Source organism: Dipodomys spectabilis, unplaced genomic scaffold (assembly GCF_019054845.1).
Source record: "Dipodomys spectabilis isolate Male_0828 unplaced genomic scaffold, ASM1905484v1 ptg000089l, whole genome shotgun sequence".
NCBI classification, from domain to species: domain Eukaryota; kingdom Metazoa; phylum Chordata; class Mammalia; order Rodentia; family Heteromyidae; genus Dipodomys; species Dipodomys spectabilis.
In genome coordinates this window covers 17,285,963-17,305,093 of record NW_024870766.1, presented here as the reverse complement: position 1 = coordinate 17,305,093, position 19,131 = coordinate 17,285,963, and the positions used below count along the sequence as shown (strand labels likewise).

Here is a 19,131-nt window from a genome sequence, read left to right as displayed (position 1 = left end):
GACAAATCAAAAGCACTGTTTCCTGTGATTTGAAGGGGTAGCTTTCAAAGCAGAAAAACAATTTGCCTTTTAAAAAATTCTTGATTTCTATTCCCCTAAAACTTCTTTTCTCATGTCTTTACCACTCGCCCTGGTCAGCCACTGGATGAAAATGACAAAGTAGTAAAAACTACAAAGAACAACTTTCCCTTCTCTGACTTTTCTGCTAACATAGATGGGTTTACCTTGTTTTGTTTTCACTGAAAACATAACTGAAAGAACATTTGCTAGACTGTCTCATAGAATTCCTGCATTCCTTCATTGAGAAAAAAAAAATCTCTCTGTCACCCAACGATAAGCCAGCCATGCCAGGCAGTAAATTTATGGCTTGTCAAAAATTAAAATGAAAGGGGGGGGGGGGGGAGGAAGAGATTGGAAGAGGAAACAAAGGAAGAGGCAACAATGCTTGATAAGAAATGTACTCATTACCTTGCTCTTGATATTGTAACCCCTCTGTACTGGTGGCTCGTGCCTGTATTCTAGCTACTCTGAAGGCTGAGACTTGAGGATCATGGTTTGAAGCAAGTCCTTGAGACACTTATCTCCAACTAACCACCAGAAAATAGGAAGTGGAGCTGTGTCTCAAAGTGCTAGAGCACTAGCATTCAGCAAAAAAGCTCAGAGATGGCATCCAGGCCGGAGTTCAATCCTCACAACAAAAATAAATAAAGATAAATAAACAAAAATAAATACATACATACATAAATTGAAACACTTATTCCCAGAAGATACTATTAAGCTACATACAGCTCTATATTTCGAAACAAGTATAACTAGGGTACAGGACTAGTGGCCCCATTACTGAGACAGAACCTTGCTTCATGCCAGTGGGATAAGTTTCATAAAATCATAGTTTAATAACTAAGAAAGAGGGACTGGGCATCGGGGGTTCATGACTGTTATCCCATCTACAACAAGATGTAGAGATGGGAGCATTGCTTCAAGACCAGTCCAGACAAAAGTTAGTGTGACCATATCTGGAAGAAAACAAAAAACAAAAAAACCCAGAACCTAGAGCCAGTAGCTTACACCTATATTCCTGGTTACTCAGGAGATTGAGATCTGAAGATTGTGGTTCCCAGCCAGCCCAGGTCAATGATAGACTTTTTTTTTTTTTGGTGGTGGTGGTGGTGGTCATATAGCTTGAAGTCTGGTCCTGGGTGCTGTCCCTAAGCTCTTCAGCTCCAAGAGAGCCCTCTACCACTTGAGCCACAGCGCCACTTCTGGTTTTCTGGTGGTTAATTGGAGATACGAGTCTCATAGACTCTCCTGTCTGGGCAGGCTTTGAACTGTGATCCTCAGATCTCATCCTCCTGAATAGCTAGGATTACAGGCTTGAGCCACCAGTGCCTGGCTTATGATAGACTTTTCTCTACAATTAACCACTAAAAAGCCAGAAGTAGAGCTGTGCCTTAAGGAATGGAGTACTAGCCTTGAGCAAAAACAGGTAAGAGAGAGCACCCAGGCCGGTACTGGCACAAAAAGAAAATTTCAGATGTGGTTCACACCTGTCACCAGCTATTCACAAAGTGAAGTTAGAGGATCATGGTTTGGGCAAAATAGCAAGATTCTATTTGAAGAATAACTAAAGCAAAACAGGCTATTGACTAAGTCAAAGTTCTGAGTTCTAACTCCAGTACCACCACTGCTACTCCACCAAAAATAGCGAAGACAGTATTTACAAGACTGTTTCTTCATGACTGATATTTTGTTGTTGAGTGGTCTGCTCTTGTTCACCTGGTTGGAAGGTCAGCCTGTCAGATTTCACTGTCAAAGAGAAGCAAATTATGACAAGTACAAATTACTTACACACAAATGACCGAATAGTTTCACCTCAGAGACAACAAGCAGAGGAGAACCTAACTCCTCTAACAAAGCTATCACTTAAGCTTTCTGCCTTCTTTTACAACATTATCATCGACCTGCCTTCCCTGACACAATACTAAGGCTAATCTGGGCATCATGACACTGGATGGGTCATGTTTCCTCTGAAAAGTTGATTCTGTTTATTCTTTCCCCTTGCTTTTAGACCATCATCTGCAAATAGCATAAGCAGCAATGCATCTTCAAATCTCAGCAGCTACACTCCAGAGCCTCCTCTACCCCCAGTAGGAGGTGACCTTGCCAGCCGACTGTCCAGTGATGAAGGAGAGATGGATGGAGCCGAGGAATCTGAGAAATTAGACTGTCAGTTCTCTACACACCACCCCAGACCTCTTGCGGTAGGCCTCGTCTCCCTTCTGCATGGTCCTCTGTACCTCAAAGGCACCCTGGCAATTGTCGCAGAGGCCTGCATTCCTAAGGAGAGGGTGCAGTGCAGAACTGAACTAAAGGGTTTATCCAAAGGTCAAACAATGACTATTAGAAACGCACTTGAACATCACTTGAGTGAAGGAAAGGATTCCCAGTTGGTTTGGATCTTTTAAATACCTGAGCATTTGTGATCCACCTGGAAGTGAAAATGCTTGAGACACTGTTTATATAAGTGCACTCAGGAGCTGACCTTCTGGCTGTGCCCATCTAAAAATGGAGCTCCTGGTGTCCAAAATTAGCTGAGTGCACCTGCTGGTGAAACTGCCCTGACAGCATGTAAGGAAGGTACCAGCCCTCCTTACATGTTGATGTGCTTCCCTGATGGTTCTAAGTCTTACTGTTATTAGTAATTATGGCCATATGGCACCAGAACTGAGAAAGAGAGAGAGCACACATTACATACCTACATGTCTGCTATTAACAAAAAGGGCACTTTCATTCGATTTGCTTGAATGAGTCCACTTTAGCAATTCAAATTGTTTGAAATCAAAGTGGGGAAATTGAGGCACCAGCTAGAAGCTGGTTTGCATTTACCTATGAGCCCTTGAGACGGGTGGTGCCTGGTTGTGACCATCACAGAGCTGAATGCAGTGAGCTGGAACATAGACCCAAATGGCACTGTGGCTGAAGTGGTACAGGGCTCACGTTGAGCTGAAGAGTTCAAGAACAGCACTCAGGCCCAGAGTTCAAGCCCCACAACCAACCAAAAAAATATATATAATAATATTATTATTATAAATGACCATATATAGATCTCAGGGACTGGGTGAGTGATGTCAGTCCTGCATCAAGATAGAGCAAGGCTCTCTTCCCACATCACTGTGATGACTGAAGTTTGAATCTACTTCTATTTCTCAGGTTATTGGTTGCCTATGACTTACCTACAGCTAGAGAGTACCTTTTAGCAAATACAAAAATAGTCAGGGATGATCTCAAGTGTCTTTGCCTGCAACTAGTAGAAAACCCAACTACTACACATGAAAGACATTTAATTATTTCACCTAACAAGACCGAGGGCCTTCCAAGTTTGTGTTGATCTGTTCACAATGTCATGGTACTGCATGACAACTTCTGTGGCCACCTTTGCCCTTCATGTGTCGTACATCTGCTACAACTCCAGTGTCATATCCTCACAGTGAGGTTCCACACAGGATGAAAAAGGAGTCTCCCAAGATGCTGTGATCTCTTAATATTTTTTTCTCTTTTTAAAAATCTTATGAAACCTTCATGGGACTGGAGACATAGCACAGCAGTATCACACAGCCTTAGCAAGGGCGAGTCCCTGAGTTCAAACACTAGTATCAGAATACCAGGGCTGGGGGGGGGGGGGGGGAGGAGAGAGAGAGGAGAGAGAGAGAGAGAGAGAGAGGCTTTTCCTGTATCTACCAGAAGAAAGTCACAACACACACACACACACACACACACACACACACACACGCGCGCGCGCGCACACACACACACACACACACACACACACACCCTGAAGGATGGCAGGGAAGAAAAGGATTGCAGAAGCCAAGCACCAGTGGCTCATGCCTGTAATCCTAGCTACTCAGGAGGCTGAGATCTGAGAATCACAGTTCAAAGCAAGCCTGGGAAGGAAAGTCCATGAGACTCTTATCTCCAGTAAACAACCAGAAAACCAGAAGTGAAGCTGCGGCTCAAGTGGTAGAGTGCTTGCCTTGAGCTGAAGAGCTCAGAAACAGCGCCCAGGGCCAGAGTTCAAGCCCCACAACTGACCCCCCACACACCAAAAAAAGGGGTTGCAGAAGACACAGGGTGAAACCAGCTATGACTCTTCCCAAGGTTCCAGAAGGAGACACATTCTCACTGTTACTGTTCTACCTCACCTATCAGAACAGTGATGTGGTCTGCTGGCCAGGGAAAGTCTGAGCTAGTGTGACTACTGAGATTGGCTGCAGTGGGTGAGGTAGACGGCGGCAGCAGTAGCTACTGTGCCCACCTGGACGCTCGGCAGTTCTGCTGAGGGCACACCACACATCTCCAGAAACAGGAGCCTCCCTGGCCATCTAGCCTTCCATCTATGTGGCATTAGATACATAGATAACCAAAACCAAAAGGTGCTATCCATTCCTGAAGTCTGAGAGAGATACAAGGCTCTGCCAGAACACCAGACTCTAGAGGGCATCAAGACATTTGTTCAAAGGACAGGCTGCAACAGTGGGTTAGCTAAGCCCTGGACACAACACATTCATGGGCCCTTAATGTGATGTTCATTAAATGGAACAGCCATGGATTTGTCTCTGTGTTATCTTCTCTCTCATGGCCTTTAAATCATGTTATTGTAATGAGCACTCACCCAATGTATCCTTAGCAATTGGGATAAAGGAAGAAATTATGTCTAAACCTGGAACAGCTCCACTTGTAGCTGAGAACCAGAAACCCTTTTATGTATTCCTGCTTGAACTTAATAGGAAGGTGCAGAAAATTGTTTTTCATCCATAGTACCAGCTTTGATGGGTGGCAAGATTTTAATGCAAAGTCCCCAAAACACAAGCAGAAATAGAACAAAGGAAAAGCCTTACATTTCTTCCTGAGAACTGTTCAAAGGCTGGCTCCAGGATGACTTTGTGGAATGGGTGCCAATCCAGCACTGGGTCTGGGATGGAAGCCAGGTTGCTGCTGCAGGCCCCGAGGATGGGAAAAAGCTGCATGTGAGTTATAGAGTCATTTGCAGACTTGCCTGAGCTCTAGAATAGCCAAATGTTATCTTCTCAGAGGCGGCTACTTGTATTTCTGTGCATTGACCTTCAAATCAAATGCTGTTTATTAAACATCTGAATGCCTATATATTTCAGCTATATATATATTATATATTATATATATATATATATATATATATATTATTTTATTTTTGTTGGTCCTGGGGCTTGAACTCATGGCCGGGGTGCTGTCCCCTGAGCCTCTTTGTACTCAAGGCTAGTACTCTACCACTTGAGCCACAGTGCCAGCTTTTTCTGAATAGTTTACTAGAGATAAAGCTAAAGAGTCTTACAGACTTTACAGACTTTTCTGTCCGGGCTGGCTTTGAACCACAATGCTTAGATCTCAGACTCCTGAGTAGCTAGGATTACAGGTATTACCAGCACCCAGCTAGCTGTATGTTTTAGATGCAACAGTTTGCTTTAAACATCTTTATGGGACCTTCTCTCTCCAATCCATTGTCTTGTTTTTTCCTCTCCTTTTGTTACAGGGTCTTGCTATGTAGTTCAGGCTGGCCTTGAATTTGCAATCTTCCTTCCTCAGTCAACCACACCAATCTACTCTTTGTTCCCAATCTCTATGATCCTCATACTGAGAAGGAAGAGAACAGGGTGCCCACTCTTTATATATAGTCACTGGATATGCAGGCATGCATACATAAAACACACACTGATTCCAAGGTAAAATGTAATAGGTGCACAATAGAAGTACCATAGGAGTCTAACATGGGAAGATCAGTCGTGTGAAACCATTGGCAATGAGCGTCACGATTAAGCCCCTGACAGGAGGAACAGGACTGCTGATGGGGGAAAGGTATGTGTGAGAGTCCAGAAGCATAATGGGTCCCAGGGAAGCCTGCCAAGGTAAATGATAAGTGCAATGACTCTGTGACACTGGCTAGGAAGGTGTGGCCCAGATCACCAGAATCTGCCATTTCTATTGCTGAGAAGGAAGAAAGAAAAATGGATGATGTGACAAAGAGATGCAAAGCCACACTGGCTGCTGGTTGTTAGTGCTTGTTTGCTTTTAATCTAAAAGGATGGCTCAACCCCAAGAGTAGAGAGTGTGGCCCTCGGCACCACAGGAAACTTAATGCAGCAATTGCTAGATTATAATGTGAGGTTCTGCAGAGAATCCAGAGCTCAAACTACAGCGTCACAGAAAGATTTTTTTGGCTTCCGTACTTAGTTGCATCTTTATTTTGAGTATAAAATGGTACCCCTGTGTGCTTTTATGCAAATGTTATTTTTCTCTGTATGGTTTATATTAGCTTATTAACCTGTAATCAAAATTAAAATGTGTTTTTTCCTCACAGTTTTGCTCATTCGGGAGTCGCCTCATGGGACGAGGGTACTATGTGTTTGATAGAAGATGGGATCGTTTTCGATTCGCCCTAAACTCCATGGTAGAAAAACACTTGAATTCACAGATGTGGAAGTAAGTGAGCAGTTTCTGTGCAATACAAGATCAGAGCTGCCCCATAATTACCTGAACCCTAACTTTCAGAATAAATGTCAGACCAAAATGAGTCTGAAATCAGGATTCGTGATTAATTCTTAAATGTCAACTCTTCTTAATGGTTTGCCTTGAGATTTTTAAAAACACCTATAATATGCTATATGCTTTGTCTCCTTTAAAGATCACTTTTGTGTTGATTAATCTAAACATAGTGAAAAGGATACGAGATGAAATCTTATTTAGCATTGTTATAGGGCCTTTATATTACTCTGAGAGCCTCTAAGGATATTAGGAATGTGCTTCTGTTTGTAATGTTAATGCTACAGTAGCAATACTAAAAATTTCATGATGGTTACAGACCAATTTCTAGTTCTTTGCTATCCTGTGGGAAAATGTGTACAGTTGCCAACAGGGCAGATCCTAAATAGTGCTGTGAAGTTGATTAAGTTTGTCTTTGGCCCTTCCTGTCTCTGTAGGGCTCCCTCTTCACCTCTGCTTGGCCTTCTCTCTCCCCTAAACTCTGGCTTTGTTCCATTTCTCTATGCACCCTTTATTCTCCCACACCTCCCAATGTCCTATTTTAATAAGGGATTTACAAAAAGAGAAAAAGCTTCAATTTGGTGGAATACTATCATGAAGAACAGGCTAGGACCTCTCAAACAATACATAAGAAGCCACTTGATAATAGAAGGCCAACCTCTGAGTATTTCCATACCCCTACTCCTATAAAGGGAATTCTAGATATCATAATGTCATGATTCACTTCAGTCTGGGTCCTCTTATTACCAGAAGAAGCCAACAATTGAGACCCTACACAAACACACACACACACACACACACACACACACACACACACACACACACACACACACACACACACGTGAGGCCCAGGAGAGGCCAGAACAATATTCCTGAAAAATGGAAGTAACAGAATCCATAACTTGCCCCTCCCCTAGGCTTCCCTCTGCCCCCAGGCTGCTGTGGCATCTGAACCCACTGGATCTGCATCAAGCTTTTTCAGGGGCTTGGAACAAATGTTAACACTTCCTATAAACTTAAGAAAGGGCCAAAAGAGAAGCTTATCATTTCTTCCCATGTGAGTGACTGCCCAGTGTGTCCAAAGGGCACTCCTGATTTCCACATATGTCCTTTCAAAACTGCAACAGAGAGGCACTGCCTGGGAGAATCTAACTTGTTCTCAGTTATCTGATGATTTATCCTTCCATGATGTTTCCTCCCAAATCGTCAGCCTTGGCAATTCCTCACAGCTCCCTGCTCCCCTGTGTTGTGATAGTGTAAACCCTGGACACGTGGAAGGAATGTGTTGATCTGTATTTCACTCCCTGGTGTCCTTGTCAGCTCAAGCTCCATATTCCTTTCCTCCTCAGGCACAGAAGCCCGAGCCACCGGGCATCAGGTCCCTCCCCCCTGTTCAGGACTTGCCTAACCAATCTGCTGTCACTGAGCAACATTGGGGCTGCCTGGGTGTCAACTCTGGAGAGCGTAGCACCCCGCTGCCCTCTCAGCCTCGCTGCCCAAACTCCAGGCCCCGACGGGCCCGAACCTGGAGGGATGGCAGCCGATGGGGGCATTGAAGACATTAGGAAGAAAAGGAACGGCAAAGACTCTTTTTTCTTTAACAAGCATTTAACTCTGCATCAGGAGACGCCAACACAGTATTCTCTTTCAGCCAGGTCAGCATCTGGATCTCCATGCCAGCTGTCAGGGGAGGATGGGCACTGTCAGGAACTCATTCGCATCTGTGGGCTTTTGTGTGGGACTTCCCTAGGCTAGTGTGAGAAGCTTAAACCCAAGCACAGCCAGCCAAGCCAAAGTCCACTGCCATCTGGCACCTAGAAAACACATAAACTATTTATTGTGGGGACAAGGGGGCTTCCAGAAACACCCCCTCGTCTCACTTCTCTCCTGTCTTGGCTCCCTCCTGCTCCTGCTACCCCCTGAGGATCAGTAGAGAAAGAGGAAAGAAAGAGCTAGCAAATATGCTTAAAGTACCACCACTACCCTTCCCAATTCGGAACAAAGGATAGGTAAACTCTAGAATTCAGTTGTGCTTATCAACACAGTTGAAGCATAGATTAGTAGTAGTATATAATGAGAAAAATATAAGTTATGAGTGAATCCCATTCAATGTCATCAAGTGGGGATCTCACTAATGAGCCATCTAGTATTTGTAAATAATCCTTTATTACAAGTCACTGCCAAACCTCGGTCATTTCCTTCTCCCGAAACTGTCTGGGATACTTGAGCCAAGGAAGGGCCAGTGGGATACCTGTAGAGCCAAGGCAAGGCAGCAAAGTTAGCAAAAAACCTTGCTGATGCTTCACATTCTAAGACACACCCTAGCCTTGTTCTGAAGGGGCTGTGCAGTACCAGGCAGTTGTAAGGATGTGTGCAGACCATCCTGGTCTGACTGTGGGAGTCCTTGCCCAGCATGCATAGTCCCTGACAATAGTGTTTTCTTGCTGCTGAGATTGACCTGCTCACCCATTCACCTCCCCATTCATCCATCCATCCATCCACCCATTTATTCATTGCAACAAGTATTCGTGGAGTACCTTGGTTAGTATAAGTTTTTAGGCTTGAGAGGAAGGAAATTCTCATACACCATGATGGCTGCTATGGGTTTGGCAGCATTTTTCTCTTATATTTGATCTCCTAGGCCTGATACTTTCAGGACACTGTACTATATTCAAGAAGTCCACTAAAGTTAGAAGCCCCCAGGCTCCACCGAGTACAGGCAGAGAAGGGATCTTCAGAGAGAATGCTATTTATTTCCCGGGGGGGTCTCTGTCCAGAGCTGTATGAGTGCAACATCTATGGGGTAGCTCCAGAGAAAGAGGCACTGTCCCACACAGTGATCCAGGTTTACCAAGGGAGGTGCAAGCCCAGGCCACCTTACCTTTTAATGCTGCTCATAGGATGGGAGCTGCTATGCACTAATCCCTCCCGCACTTCTACCCTCCCCAGCAGCATCCCCTCAGGGAGTAGATGGAAGTAGGAGCTATTTCCAGGAGGTGTGGCTTGAGTGGTAGAGCACCTGCCTAACAAGTGTGAAGCCCTGAGTTCAAACCCTGGTATGGCCAAAAAAAAAAAGTTTAAAGAGAAGCCCCAAGAATGATCCCTTCTTGGTGCTGAGCTCAACTCCAAGAAGTTTGTTCTCAGCACCCCTACTTAAGTTCCAGGGAAAACAAGCAGAAAGAATCCTCTCTCCCCCATCATCTCTATGCTCTCCTGATGCCCCTCTATCCTGCACTTCTCTACTAAACTTGAAGCTCCTGATCCCCCTCTTTGGACTCTTCCCTTTTGCCTACAGGACAGGAAGAGCCATCACAACCCCTCCAGTGAGAGCTAAGGTAGGGTAGGTGAAGAGGAAGATGTATAGTGTAACTCCTGGGTAGGAGGAACTTGACATCATTTCCCAAGCCCCTGACCTGCTATGGAGGAGAGGTCCCCATGAGCCAACATGGATATAGTCCAGTCTCACAGGGTCTGCAGGTAGCAATCACAGGAAGATGCTGACCAGGGAGAGAGCTGTTCCCAGAATGTCTGTAGCCAAAAATAGGATAAGAAAGAGGACCACTTTTATCACTGCCAGTTACACACACACACACACACACACACACACACGTAGAGGAAGATTGCTAGGGATGTTTATATTCTCAATAACATTTGCCTTCTGTTCATAAACCAAAATCAGCCATATTCCAATAGTTAAGCGTGAAGAACAGGATGCGAATACCTCAAAGTAGTGAAATAGAGGCTGGATGTTGCAATGGGGGCAGCATAAAGCAAGGGCCATCCTTCAGACCTCCTCATCTTCCAAGGCTTCATTCTCCATGGTCAGGTTCTGCCGGGGTGTTCTCTGTAGCCCTGACACTCAGACTTCATCCTACCTCCCGAGCGATGCCAAGCCGATGTCTCACTGTTTCTCTCTGGCTCTTCTCTCATGTTTAGGAAGATCCCTCCTGCGGCAGATACCCCCATGCCCTCGCCAGCAGCCCACATCACCACCCCTGTTCCAGCATCCGTTTTGCAGCCTTTCAGCAACCCCAGTGCTGTGTATCTTCCTTCAGCTCCCATCAGCTCGAGACTCACCTCTTCTTACATAATGACATCAGCCATGCTCTCAGACGCAGCTTTTGTGGCATCGCCGGACCCGCGTGTCCTCATGTCCCACACCACAGCTTTCCCTCATGTGGCCGCTACCCTCAGCATCATGGACTCAACCTTCAAGGCTCCATCCGCCGTGTCCCCGATACCAGCTGTCATCCCTTCCCCATCCCACAAGCCATCCAAAACCAAAACCAGCAAATCCTCAAAAGTCAAAGACCTGTCTGCCCGTAGCGACCAGTCTCCAAGTAACAAAAAGAGGAAGCCACAGTCTTCGACTTCCTCTTCCTCCTTGTCCTTGCAGACTTCCCTCTCATCGTCGCCATTGTCAGGGCCCCACAAAAAGAACTGTGTTCTCAATGCCAGTTCTGCTTTGAACTCCTATCAGGCAGCCCCTCCCTATAACAGTCTGTCTGTGCACAACTCCAACAATGGGGTGAGCCCACTCAGTGCCAAGCTGGAGCCCTCAGGACGGACCTCGCTGCCCGGCGGCCCCGTGGACATAGTGAGACAGGTGGGCGCGGTGGGCGGCAGCAGTGACTCCTGTCCCCTCTCGGTGCCCTCCCTTGCGCTCCACACGGGGGATCTCTCTCTGGCCTCACACAATGCCGTGTCTTCTCTGCCCCTTTCTTTTGACAAATCAGAAGGAAAAAAGCGTAAGAACTCAAGTACTAGTAGCAAAGCCTGTAAAATCACTAAAATGCCTGGTATGAATAGCGTTCACAAAAAGAACCCACCCAGTCTTCTTGCACCGGTGCCCGATCCCGTTAACAGCACCTCCTCTCGGCAGGTAAGGGACCTCCTGGCACTGCCTTCATCAGCTCTGGGGGGCAGGGGGAGCTGGGCAATGCCCCTGCTCGGCCAGGTGGCTCAGGCAGGTAACACAAGTGTGGCTCCTTTTCTCCTTCCCTGTGGACCATTCATACCCCTGCTCTGAGCATAGTGGTTCTTTTCATAAATGCTTTTAAGACTTTTAGGTGTACATGAGGCTCTGTGCTAAGCCCTTTGCAGTGATTACCTCCTTATGCTGTACCCACGTAGCCTAGTGGGTACAGTTGCCACTGCTTTACAGATGGATAAATAGAGACACAATGATTCCAAGTTCCTTATTCCACTTCTGTCTGCATCATACCTTAAACTGCTAAGGACAGCTTCTGGAAAGAGTTCTGTTGCTAAGAAGTTTGATCTGACCTGTTAAGAATCCCCTCCAGGGCTGGGAAGGTGACTCAGTGGTAGAATGCTTGCCTTGCATGCATGAGGCCCTGGGTTCGATTCCTCAGCACCACATAAACAAAAAGAAAAAAGCCGGAAGTGGCGCTGTGGCTCAAGTGGTAGAGCGCTAGCCTTGAGCTCAAGAGCTGAGGGACAGCGCCCAGGCCCAGAGTTCAGGCCCCACAACCGAACCCAAAAAAAAAAAAAAAAGAATCTCCTCCAGAAAAGCCCAGGGCAGGTTACATGGTACCTAGACCCACCTGAGAAGCATTGCCTGCCAGTCAGGTTCCCACCTCGACCCCCACTTCCTCCTAATATAGTTCTTTTCTTCCTCCCTCGCACCAACTGGCAACTAGTGTTCCATGCATGGTACCCCCCAGGAGCATGTAATGTTATAAGCAAGCCCAGGAGATATGCATGGTCCAAGAATACCTTTGTTTTCCCCCAGAGCTCTGCTCCCATTCCCAAGTCCAGTCTGTCTCTTCAAGCTAGGGGAGCTACTTAGGAAAACCACCACCACCCTGGCCAGCAAACAGAGGCAGAGTGGAGTGCTCAGGCCTGTGGGGGAGCCAGCCATGGGGACACCAGTGAAGAGAGGGCACAACTGGGCCTTACCACTACAGAACCAATCAGCCACACCCTAAAGCCAGCCTTGTGTAGCCATAAAGGCTTTTGAGAGTTAGCAGGCAGTTGTTAAAAGATGTTCTCTGTCACTATGTATGAGACTTGTAAAGCCCCACAAAGAGCATTTCTTGAGGGGGGAATCAGGGCTGGACAGCTGCAGCCAAGGCTACAGTGGGAGGGGATCTTCTGCTGTCAACCTGGGTCTACGGAAGCTCTCCAGAGCCCCACTTGGAGACCACAGAATTGGGTAGTGCCACCTTCAGGATCCAGAGAGAGGACAGAGCAAGGACTTTTCAAAATGAAATATCCCATGTATTTCTACCATGCTGCCAAGCAGGCTGTTCAACTGATTTTGAGAACACAGCCGGAACAGCAAAGCCTTGATATCTCGCTCATTTCAGATGAAGGTCTAGCAACATGTGTTTGATGTGCTTGGTCCCTAGGACTTTAGATATATGAACTCAATAATTGCTCCCAGGAAAGTTATGCAAGGTACCCAAAGTCACACAGCAAGTATACAGTAGAGAGGGCAATATGGTAGTGACTCTGCAATAAATACTCTGTTAGCAATTTCGTCTATGCGACTTAAGCAGCATGAAAACTCAGCCACTCCAGTGGTGAACAGAGTCAATGAGCCTCCACCACACAGTGCCCGGCAGAAGGGGAATGAAGAAAGTGGGCGTGCTCACAGCTGCCAGTGGGCTGTTCAGCACTGTTACTGTGAAGCAGAAAGTGGTTTGGTACTGGTCTCCAGGCCACTGAGAATAGACTTTGTCCAGGGTCTCACCATGGATCTGTGTGGTCTGTGTGGATTTTGTTAGAAGACTGGGAGAGGCAAGCTACTAGGTAGAGGAGTCCAAGATAAATTAGGCGTTCAGAGGCAACTTGAGGTGCCATTTAATCATATCTAGTAGCTATACAGCCAGAATTGGCCACCAAGGATAAGACTGGATACAAATAGACTCTGAGTGGAAGGCAAACTTTGTGTGCAAAAGCAGGTATATGTAGAGGAGGAGCCACTAATAGGCCTAAGGCAAGAGCTGCCTTACTAAACAAGACAGGTATAGAGGGCTGGTCCAAGGTCAGCTCCCTGAGCATCAGGCCCCCATGTGCAAGGACATTCACAGAGGAAAGGCCACAGCCACATGTCCCAGGTCTATCACTCCAGGGACCCAGCTCATAGCATCCTTCCCCACTCCACCCCCACTCTTGTACTCATGCGTGCAACTGGGTGCCTTTGCTGGCTTTCTGAAGAATAAGAGGCTGTGGGATAGCCAGGTATCAGTGGCTCACATCTATAATCCTAGCCACTCAGGAGGCTGAGATCTGAGGATCAAGGCTCAAAGTTCGCTGAGGGCACAAAAGTCCATAAGACTCTCTTAGCCATCAAAAGCTGAACTGGAAATATGGTTCAGGTTGTAGAGTGCCAGCCATGAGCAAGAAAGCAACACACACACACACACACACACACCCTGTATGTGTGTGGATGCACACTTTTATCTACTGCTAGCTTAAAGACTTTCCAGAGAAACAAGATGGGTCTGGCACTGTGATCAGAAGTGGATGAATCTCCCCATCATTCTGATTTTCATCTGAGAGGGGGTATCCTCAAGGAACCCTTGGGACTATTGTTCTTTTTCCTGCCATTGAGGATGGAAAGGCCAATGCTAGGCTATGTGAGGGAATGAGAATATTGTGTAGCCCCATCCCTTCTCCCTAGCAATGTGTGCTGTCAAGTGTCTTTCCCACCGCTGCTGGCGTCTAAGTCACACTTCACTGGTGTCTTTCAGGTTGGGAAAAATAGCAGCCTAGCTTTGTCACAATCCAGTCCTTCAAGCATATCCAGCCCAGGACACAGCCGACAGGTACGTGGCTGGGGGACAAACAACAGCCAAGATCAAGGCAGAAAGGAAGGCATTGGGGTCAGACTTGGTTTCAAATCTCACCTCAGTCAAGAGCATGCTTAATCTGGCTTCTGAAACTGGGGCCTTACAGTTATGAGGTGTGAGACTTTGAGCAAATTACTTAGCTTTTCTCTTCCTATTTCCTCACCTAGAAAGTGAGGATCAGAATGACTCTTAACCTCTTAAGGCATTTGTGAAGATTAAATTAGTTTATTTATGTAAAGTCACTGGAAATTAAAAACCTGGCACATGGCACACACACAAGTGTGTTAGCTACTGCTCTTCTTGCCAGTTGTAAGATCTTAGATACTTCTCTGGGTCTCCATTTTTTTATCTGTTAAAGGGAAAAATTGATACCTACCTCCTAGGCGAGTTGTGAAAACTGTGCAAGATGATGTGGATTTAAGAGCTTTCACATGGCATATGTCAGCCCGTGCTTTCTCAAAGGTCTTTGGTGAGCAAAGTTACCATTCAGCATATGGTTTCCCTGTGGGAATGTTCAGGGCAGACTTAGCTATTTTTATGCAATTGATGGATGAGATCAGTCAACATATAAGCTCAGAGATTGATCGTTTCCTCCAATGGAGTGCCATGTGGGGTAGAAACTAGAGAGAGTAGGGAGGAGGGTTGTGCCACATAGACCTGGTTGGAATATATATAAAGAACTGGGCTAGGTAGGGCTGGGAAGTTGGCTCAGTGGTAGAGCGCTTGCCTTGCATGCCTGAGGCCCTGGGTTCGATTCCTCAGCACCACATAAGCAAAAAGAAAAAAGCCGGAAGTGGGCTGTGGCTCAAGTGGTAGAGCGCTAGCCCTGAGCTAAAGAGCTAAGGGACAGTGCCCAGGCCCAGAGTTCAGGCCTCACGACCGGACCCCCCCCCAAAAAAAAAAAAAAAAGAACTGGGCTAATGTTTGTCTTAGATGTGTAGTATATTTTGTAGACACTAAAGACAATGTGTTTTTGTTTTGTTCTTTGGGACCTCCCAAATTTCATGCAAAATTTGGAGATAGACTGACTGTGAGGAAACCTTTTATACTCCCCCAGAAATAGAAGAGTCCCACTACTCTTCAGAGTTGCTGTGGCATTTGCTCCTCATGTCTCTGCTTGGTCACCTCTCTTGCAGAGCTTGCTGGAAGCCACACTTCCACCTTTACAAGCATGGCATTGTGTGTCTAAAAGTCCAGCACCCCTGCTAGAAGCCAAAGGCTGACACTAGCCTTAAAGAGTACTAAAACAATAACCACCACTATTTGTTGAGTGCAGATACTGTACTAAGCCCTTTACATATAACATATATGTGGAAGCTTCCCAACCACCCTGTGAGGGGCAAGATTATACTCCACTGATACATGGATATGGCTGCACTAAGAAGCTAAGTAACTTGAGTCCAAATCTCTATCTCCAAGCCTCTGTCTGACCCAATACTATATATCTTCCTTAGATAGTTCCCTGTTGTCCAAGTATAGCCTCAATAGGAAGAGGTAATCCAATATAAAAAATATGAAGAGATTATTGCAGCCCTCTCTCCAGGAGAAGTATCCCATATATGTCCAAGCCTTTGTCCTTGCATTTCCCTCCAGCTCTAGGACCATTGTGACTACCCTACACTTAGGAGTTCCTTATATTTGTCACCTTATTTGCTTATTACAGCTGCCCTTCTCCACATACCAGAGGTGGGTTATTGTTTTTTCAGTCATAGACAAGAAAAATGAGGCTCCGTTCTTCAGTTTTTTTGGTTCATCCCAAATTTGAATTTGAATTTGAAACAATTTTTTTTTTCCTTTTCTTTCCCAGAAGAACACAAACAGAATGGGCAGAATAAGGACGCTTCCATAACAAGATGATGAAGCCACTTCCAAAACAATTTCTGGTGGTGATCGCACCCTAGGAGGCTGTGGCGCAGAGGAGGGAAGGGGACTGGCCCATGAGCAAGCATCTGTTACCTGTACCCTGCTGTGGCTCTGGCCTTTCTTCTTTCTTCTTGCCCCTCCTCCTCCTTCTTTCTTCTTTCTTTTCTTTTTCCTTTTCCTTCTTCCTTCTCCTCCTCCTTCTTCATTGACCAAATTTCAGTTTTGAAGAAAAAGAAAATGGCAAAAGAACGTGCATTTGAGATTGACAGCAAACAGTCCCAGTGTTTTCTTTACATTTTTCATTTGCCACATTTACACACGCTTCCAAATGTGGAGTCACTCCCCCAGATCCTGGTGTTGCTACTTCACTGAGAGCAGACATAGCCGGATGTCGGTTCTGGGCTGGTCTCCCATGGAAGCTCTGGAACCATCACACATGCAGAGCTCTTTTACCTTCTCTTATCCCATCCCTCCTATCCCCAACCTGATCCTCACTGGTCCCCACCTGCCATCAGAAGGTGCTGCTCTCACCAGCCACCCCTAGACAGGGTGCTTAGGGAAGAAGTCTCTAGAAGAGAAACTTGTGTTTGAAGTAGAAAGAGCCAGAGAGTCAAAGGGATACCTTCCTGGGCACCATGGTTACAGCTAAATGCTAAGGGCCAAATTGAGAACAGTGGCCATACATTCACATACATAGTGAAGTAACTGAACCAGTACTACAATCCAGCTGTGCAGCTCAAAAAAGATCTACTGAGTTTAATCAGAGATGGGGCTTGAGTAGGTGGCAGGAAGCAGATCGTGGGCATAGAGGACAATATTCCTTGAAATATGTGGGAATCAGGTGACTGATAGTTTGAGCTTGCTAAGAATCCCTTTCACAGCAGTGTGCAAGTTCCCAAAGCCGGGTGAGCAGAGTCCAAGAAAGCTACTCCATGAGATGATGGGGTGATCATAGCTATTGTAGGTTCTGGAGCTTCTCTCCAGGGCCAGGAATATCCTCCAGGAAAAGCTTATTTGGAGAATTTTGTGCCAAACTCACCCACACCCGTAAATGAGCTTGCCTCAACTCATATGTCCTAGCTCAGAGACAGAAGTAGTAAGAGCAAGCCACCCCTTGGTTAAGAACCAGCGAAAGAGCTGGGACACCTTGGCACACTGCAGTTTTCAGCAGCCCACACTGGAGTTTTGAAAAGGGTGGTAACATCCTAAGTTCTAATGATCATAATCAACAGAATTTCACAGCATAAAGCTGGTGTTCCATGCACTTCTGAACTTATGGCAACACGCTGTGACATAGAGCAAAGATACCAAGAGATTCCACTTTACCCTGAAATCTGAAATGAACGCTAGTTTCACAGCTGGACACACCCCTCTTCCTCTCCCTGAAGTTTTCCTTTATGTTTCCTCTCTCCCAACCCAAAGATCAGACTACTGGTAATTTGTACCATGTGATTGGAATCCGCAAAGACGGGAGGCAAATGGAGTGATTTACATCAATGCAATTGCACTGACAGTGTTTCTTATAGAATTACTAAATTTTTTAAATATAAAATGATTTTTTAAAAAAAAAATCAGGAGTTGCTATTAAGTACCAGGACATTTAGTTGGGATGATTTCATTTTTTATTTTTACAGTGTTAAAAGTGCACTTATATGCTGGTTTATTTACGTCTTGGGAAAAAGAGACTGCAAATTGAAGGGACGATTGTTACTTTTCTTTTTAAAAAAAGGATAAGGCAGATTTTAAGACTTATAAATGTTTAAGATTATAAACAAGGTTAGACCCTTTGAAAAAAAGTTTAGAAGATATTCTTAAAGTAAATTTTTATAGTGTTAATTTTGTAATAATTTATGTTTTACTATATTACAGAGCTAACTGACCAGAATAGTTTCAGAAACAATATGAAACTTAGGAAAGTTTAAGCAATGTTTATATTTTTTAAATGTTCTTTGAATTATGTTTTTATTGTACATTTCTTCAGACTGAAAAATATGTACATATCTTTGTTATTTTTGCACAATTTTTGTCTTGTTCAGTTTTAGAGTCTTTTTTTATAATTTATTTTGAGTTGTACAACTTGCAGGAGTAAAACAACAAAACAAATCTCAGCAACAAGGAACCCTCTGACTTATAAACTTCGTATATTCAAAGAGGGAATACAGAGGTTGAGAGATTAAGTGGCTACTTCTGAGAAATAATGTCTCAACAGAGACTAAAGGATCAGTCTAGTAGGTTTCAACATGGTAGCCTTCTACGTCCTGAATTGGAAGATGGAATAGAGGCTCCCCACCGAATGCTGCTTACTTTCTTGAAAGACTGGCTTTGACCAAGGTGAGGACATTTCTGGAAAACTGAGCAAAAAGGGAAAACCCACGGTATTTCTTCCTTCGCAACCAACCACAGGTTTACTTTATAATGATGTATTTAAAAAAAAAAACTTGCAGCTTGAAAAATGGAATGCAAATGCAAATAAAAAGGTTATATTTGGGTTTGTTTTCGTGGCGTTCAACTGGACCAGCCTATAAAGCATTATTAGAATGATATCTTTTGGGTCCTCCTCTTCTGCACACCCCACTCAGCCTTCTCTCCCAGTCCCTGACTGCACACACCCTTATTCGCCTGAAGATCTGACTTGTCGCCAGCCATGAAGGCTCGAACGCTCTGGTTGGTAAGCATAACGCAGTGCATAGACCTGTCAGCCATAAAAACAAAAAACAGAAAAAGAAAAAAAAAGCGACTTGGATAACTTGTATGCCTTCTTTTGTATCAATGTACCAATTGTAAATAATGCTGATCAACCTTTGTAGAGAATAGTTTATACAGCATATTCTATTATTGCTGATTCTCAGTGAACTCTTGTTTTAAAAAAAAAAAAAGG

At 45.1% G+C, this 19,131-nt stretch overlaps 1 protein-coding gene across 4 annotated transcripts in view; it reads left to right on the top strand.

The window, feature by feature from the left end:
• Atxn7l1 (ataxin 7 like 1) overlaps positions 1-19,131 on the top strand; it is a 249,318-nt gene extending 230,187 nt beyond the window's left edge. Inside the window, exons 8-13 of one of the 4 annotated variants that reach the window (XM_042684652.1) lie at positions 2,069-2,261; positions 6,392-6,513; positions 7,923-8,228; positions 10,510-11,455; positions 14,292-14,366; positions 16,198-19,131. In XM_042684652.1, the coding sequence (XP_042540586.1) occupies positions 2,069-2,261; positions 6,392-6,513; positions 7,923-8,228; positions 10,510-11,455; positions 14,292-14,366; positions 16,198-16,239 (1,684 nt within the window). In that variant the 3' untranslated portion in view covers positions 16,240-19,131. Of the gene's footprint in view, positions 1-2,068; positions 2,262-6,391; positions 6,514-7,922; positions 8,229-10,509; positions 11,456-14,291; positions 14,371-16,197 lie in introns of all 4 variants that reach the window. The other 3 variants (XM_042684655.1, XM_042684653.1, XM_042684657.1) reach the window with 3 other exon arrangements.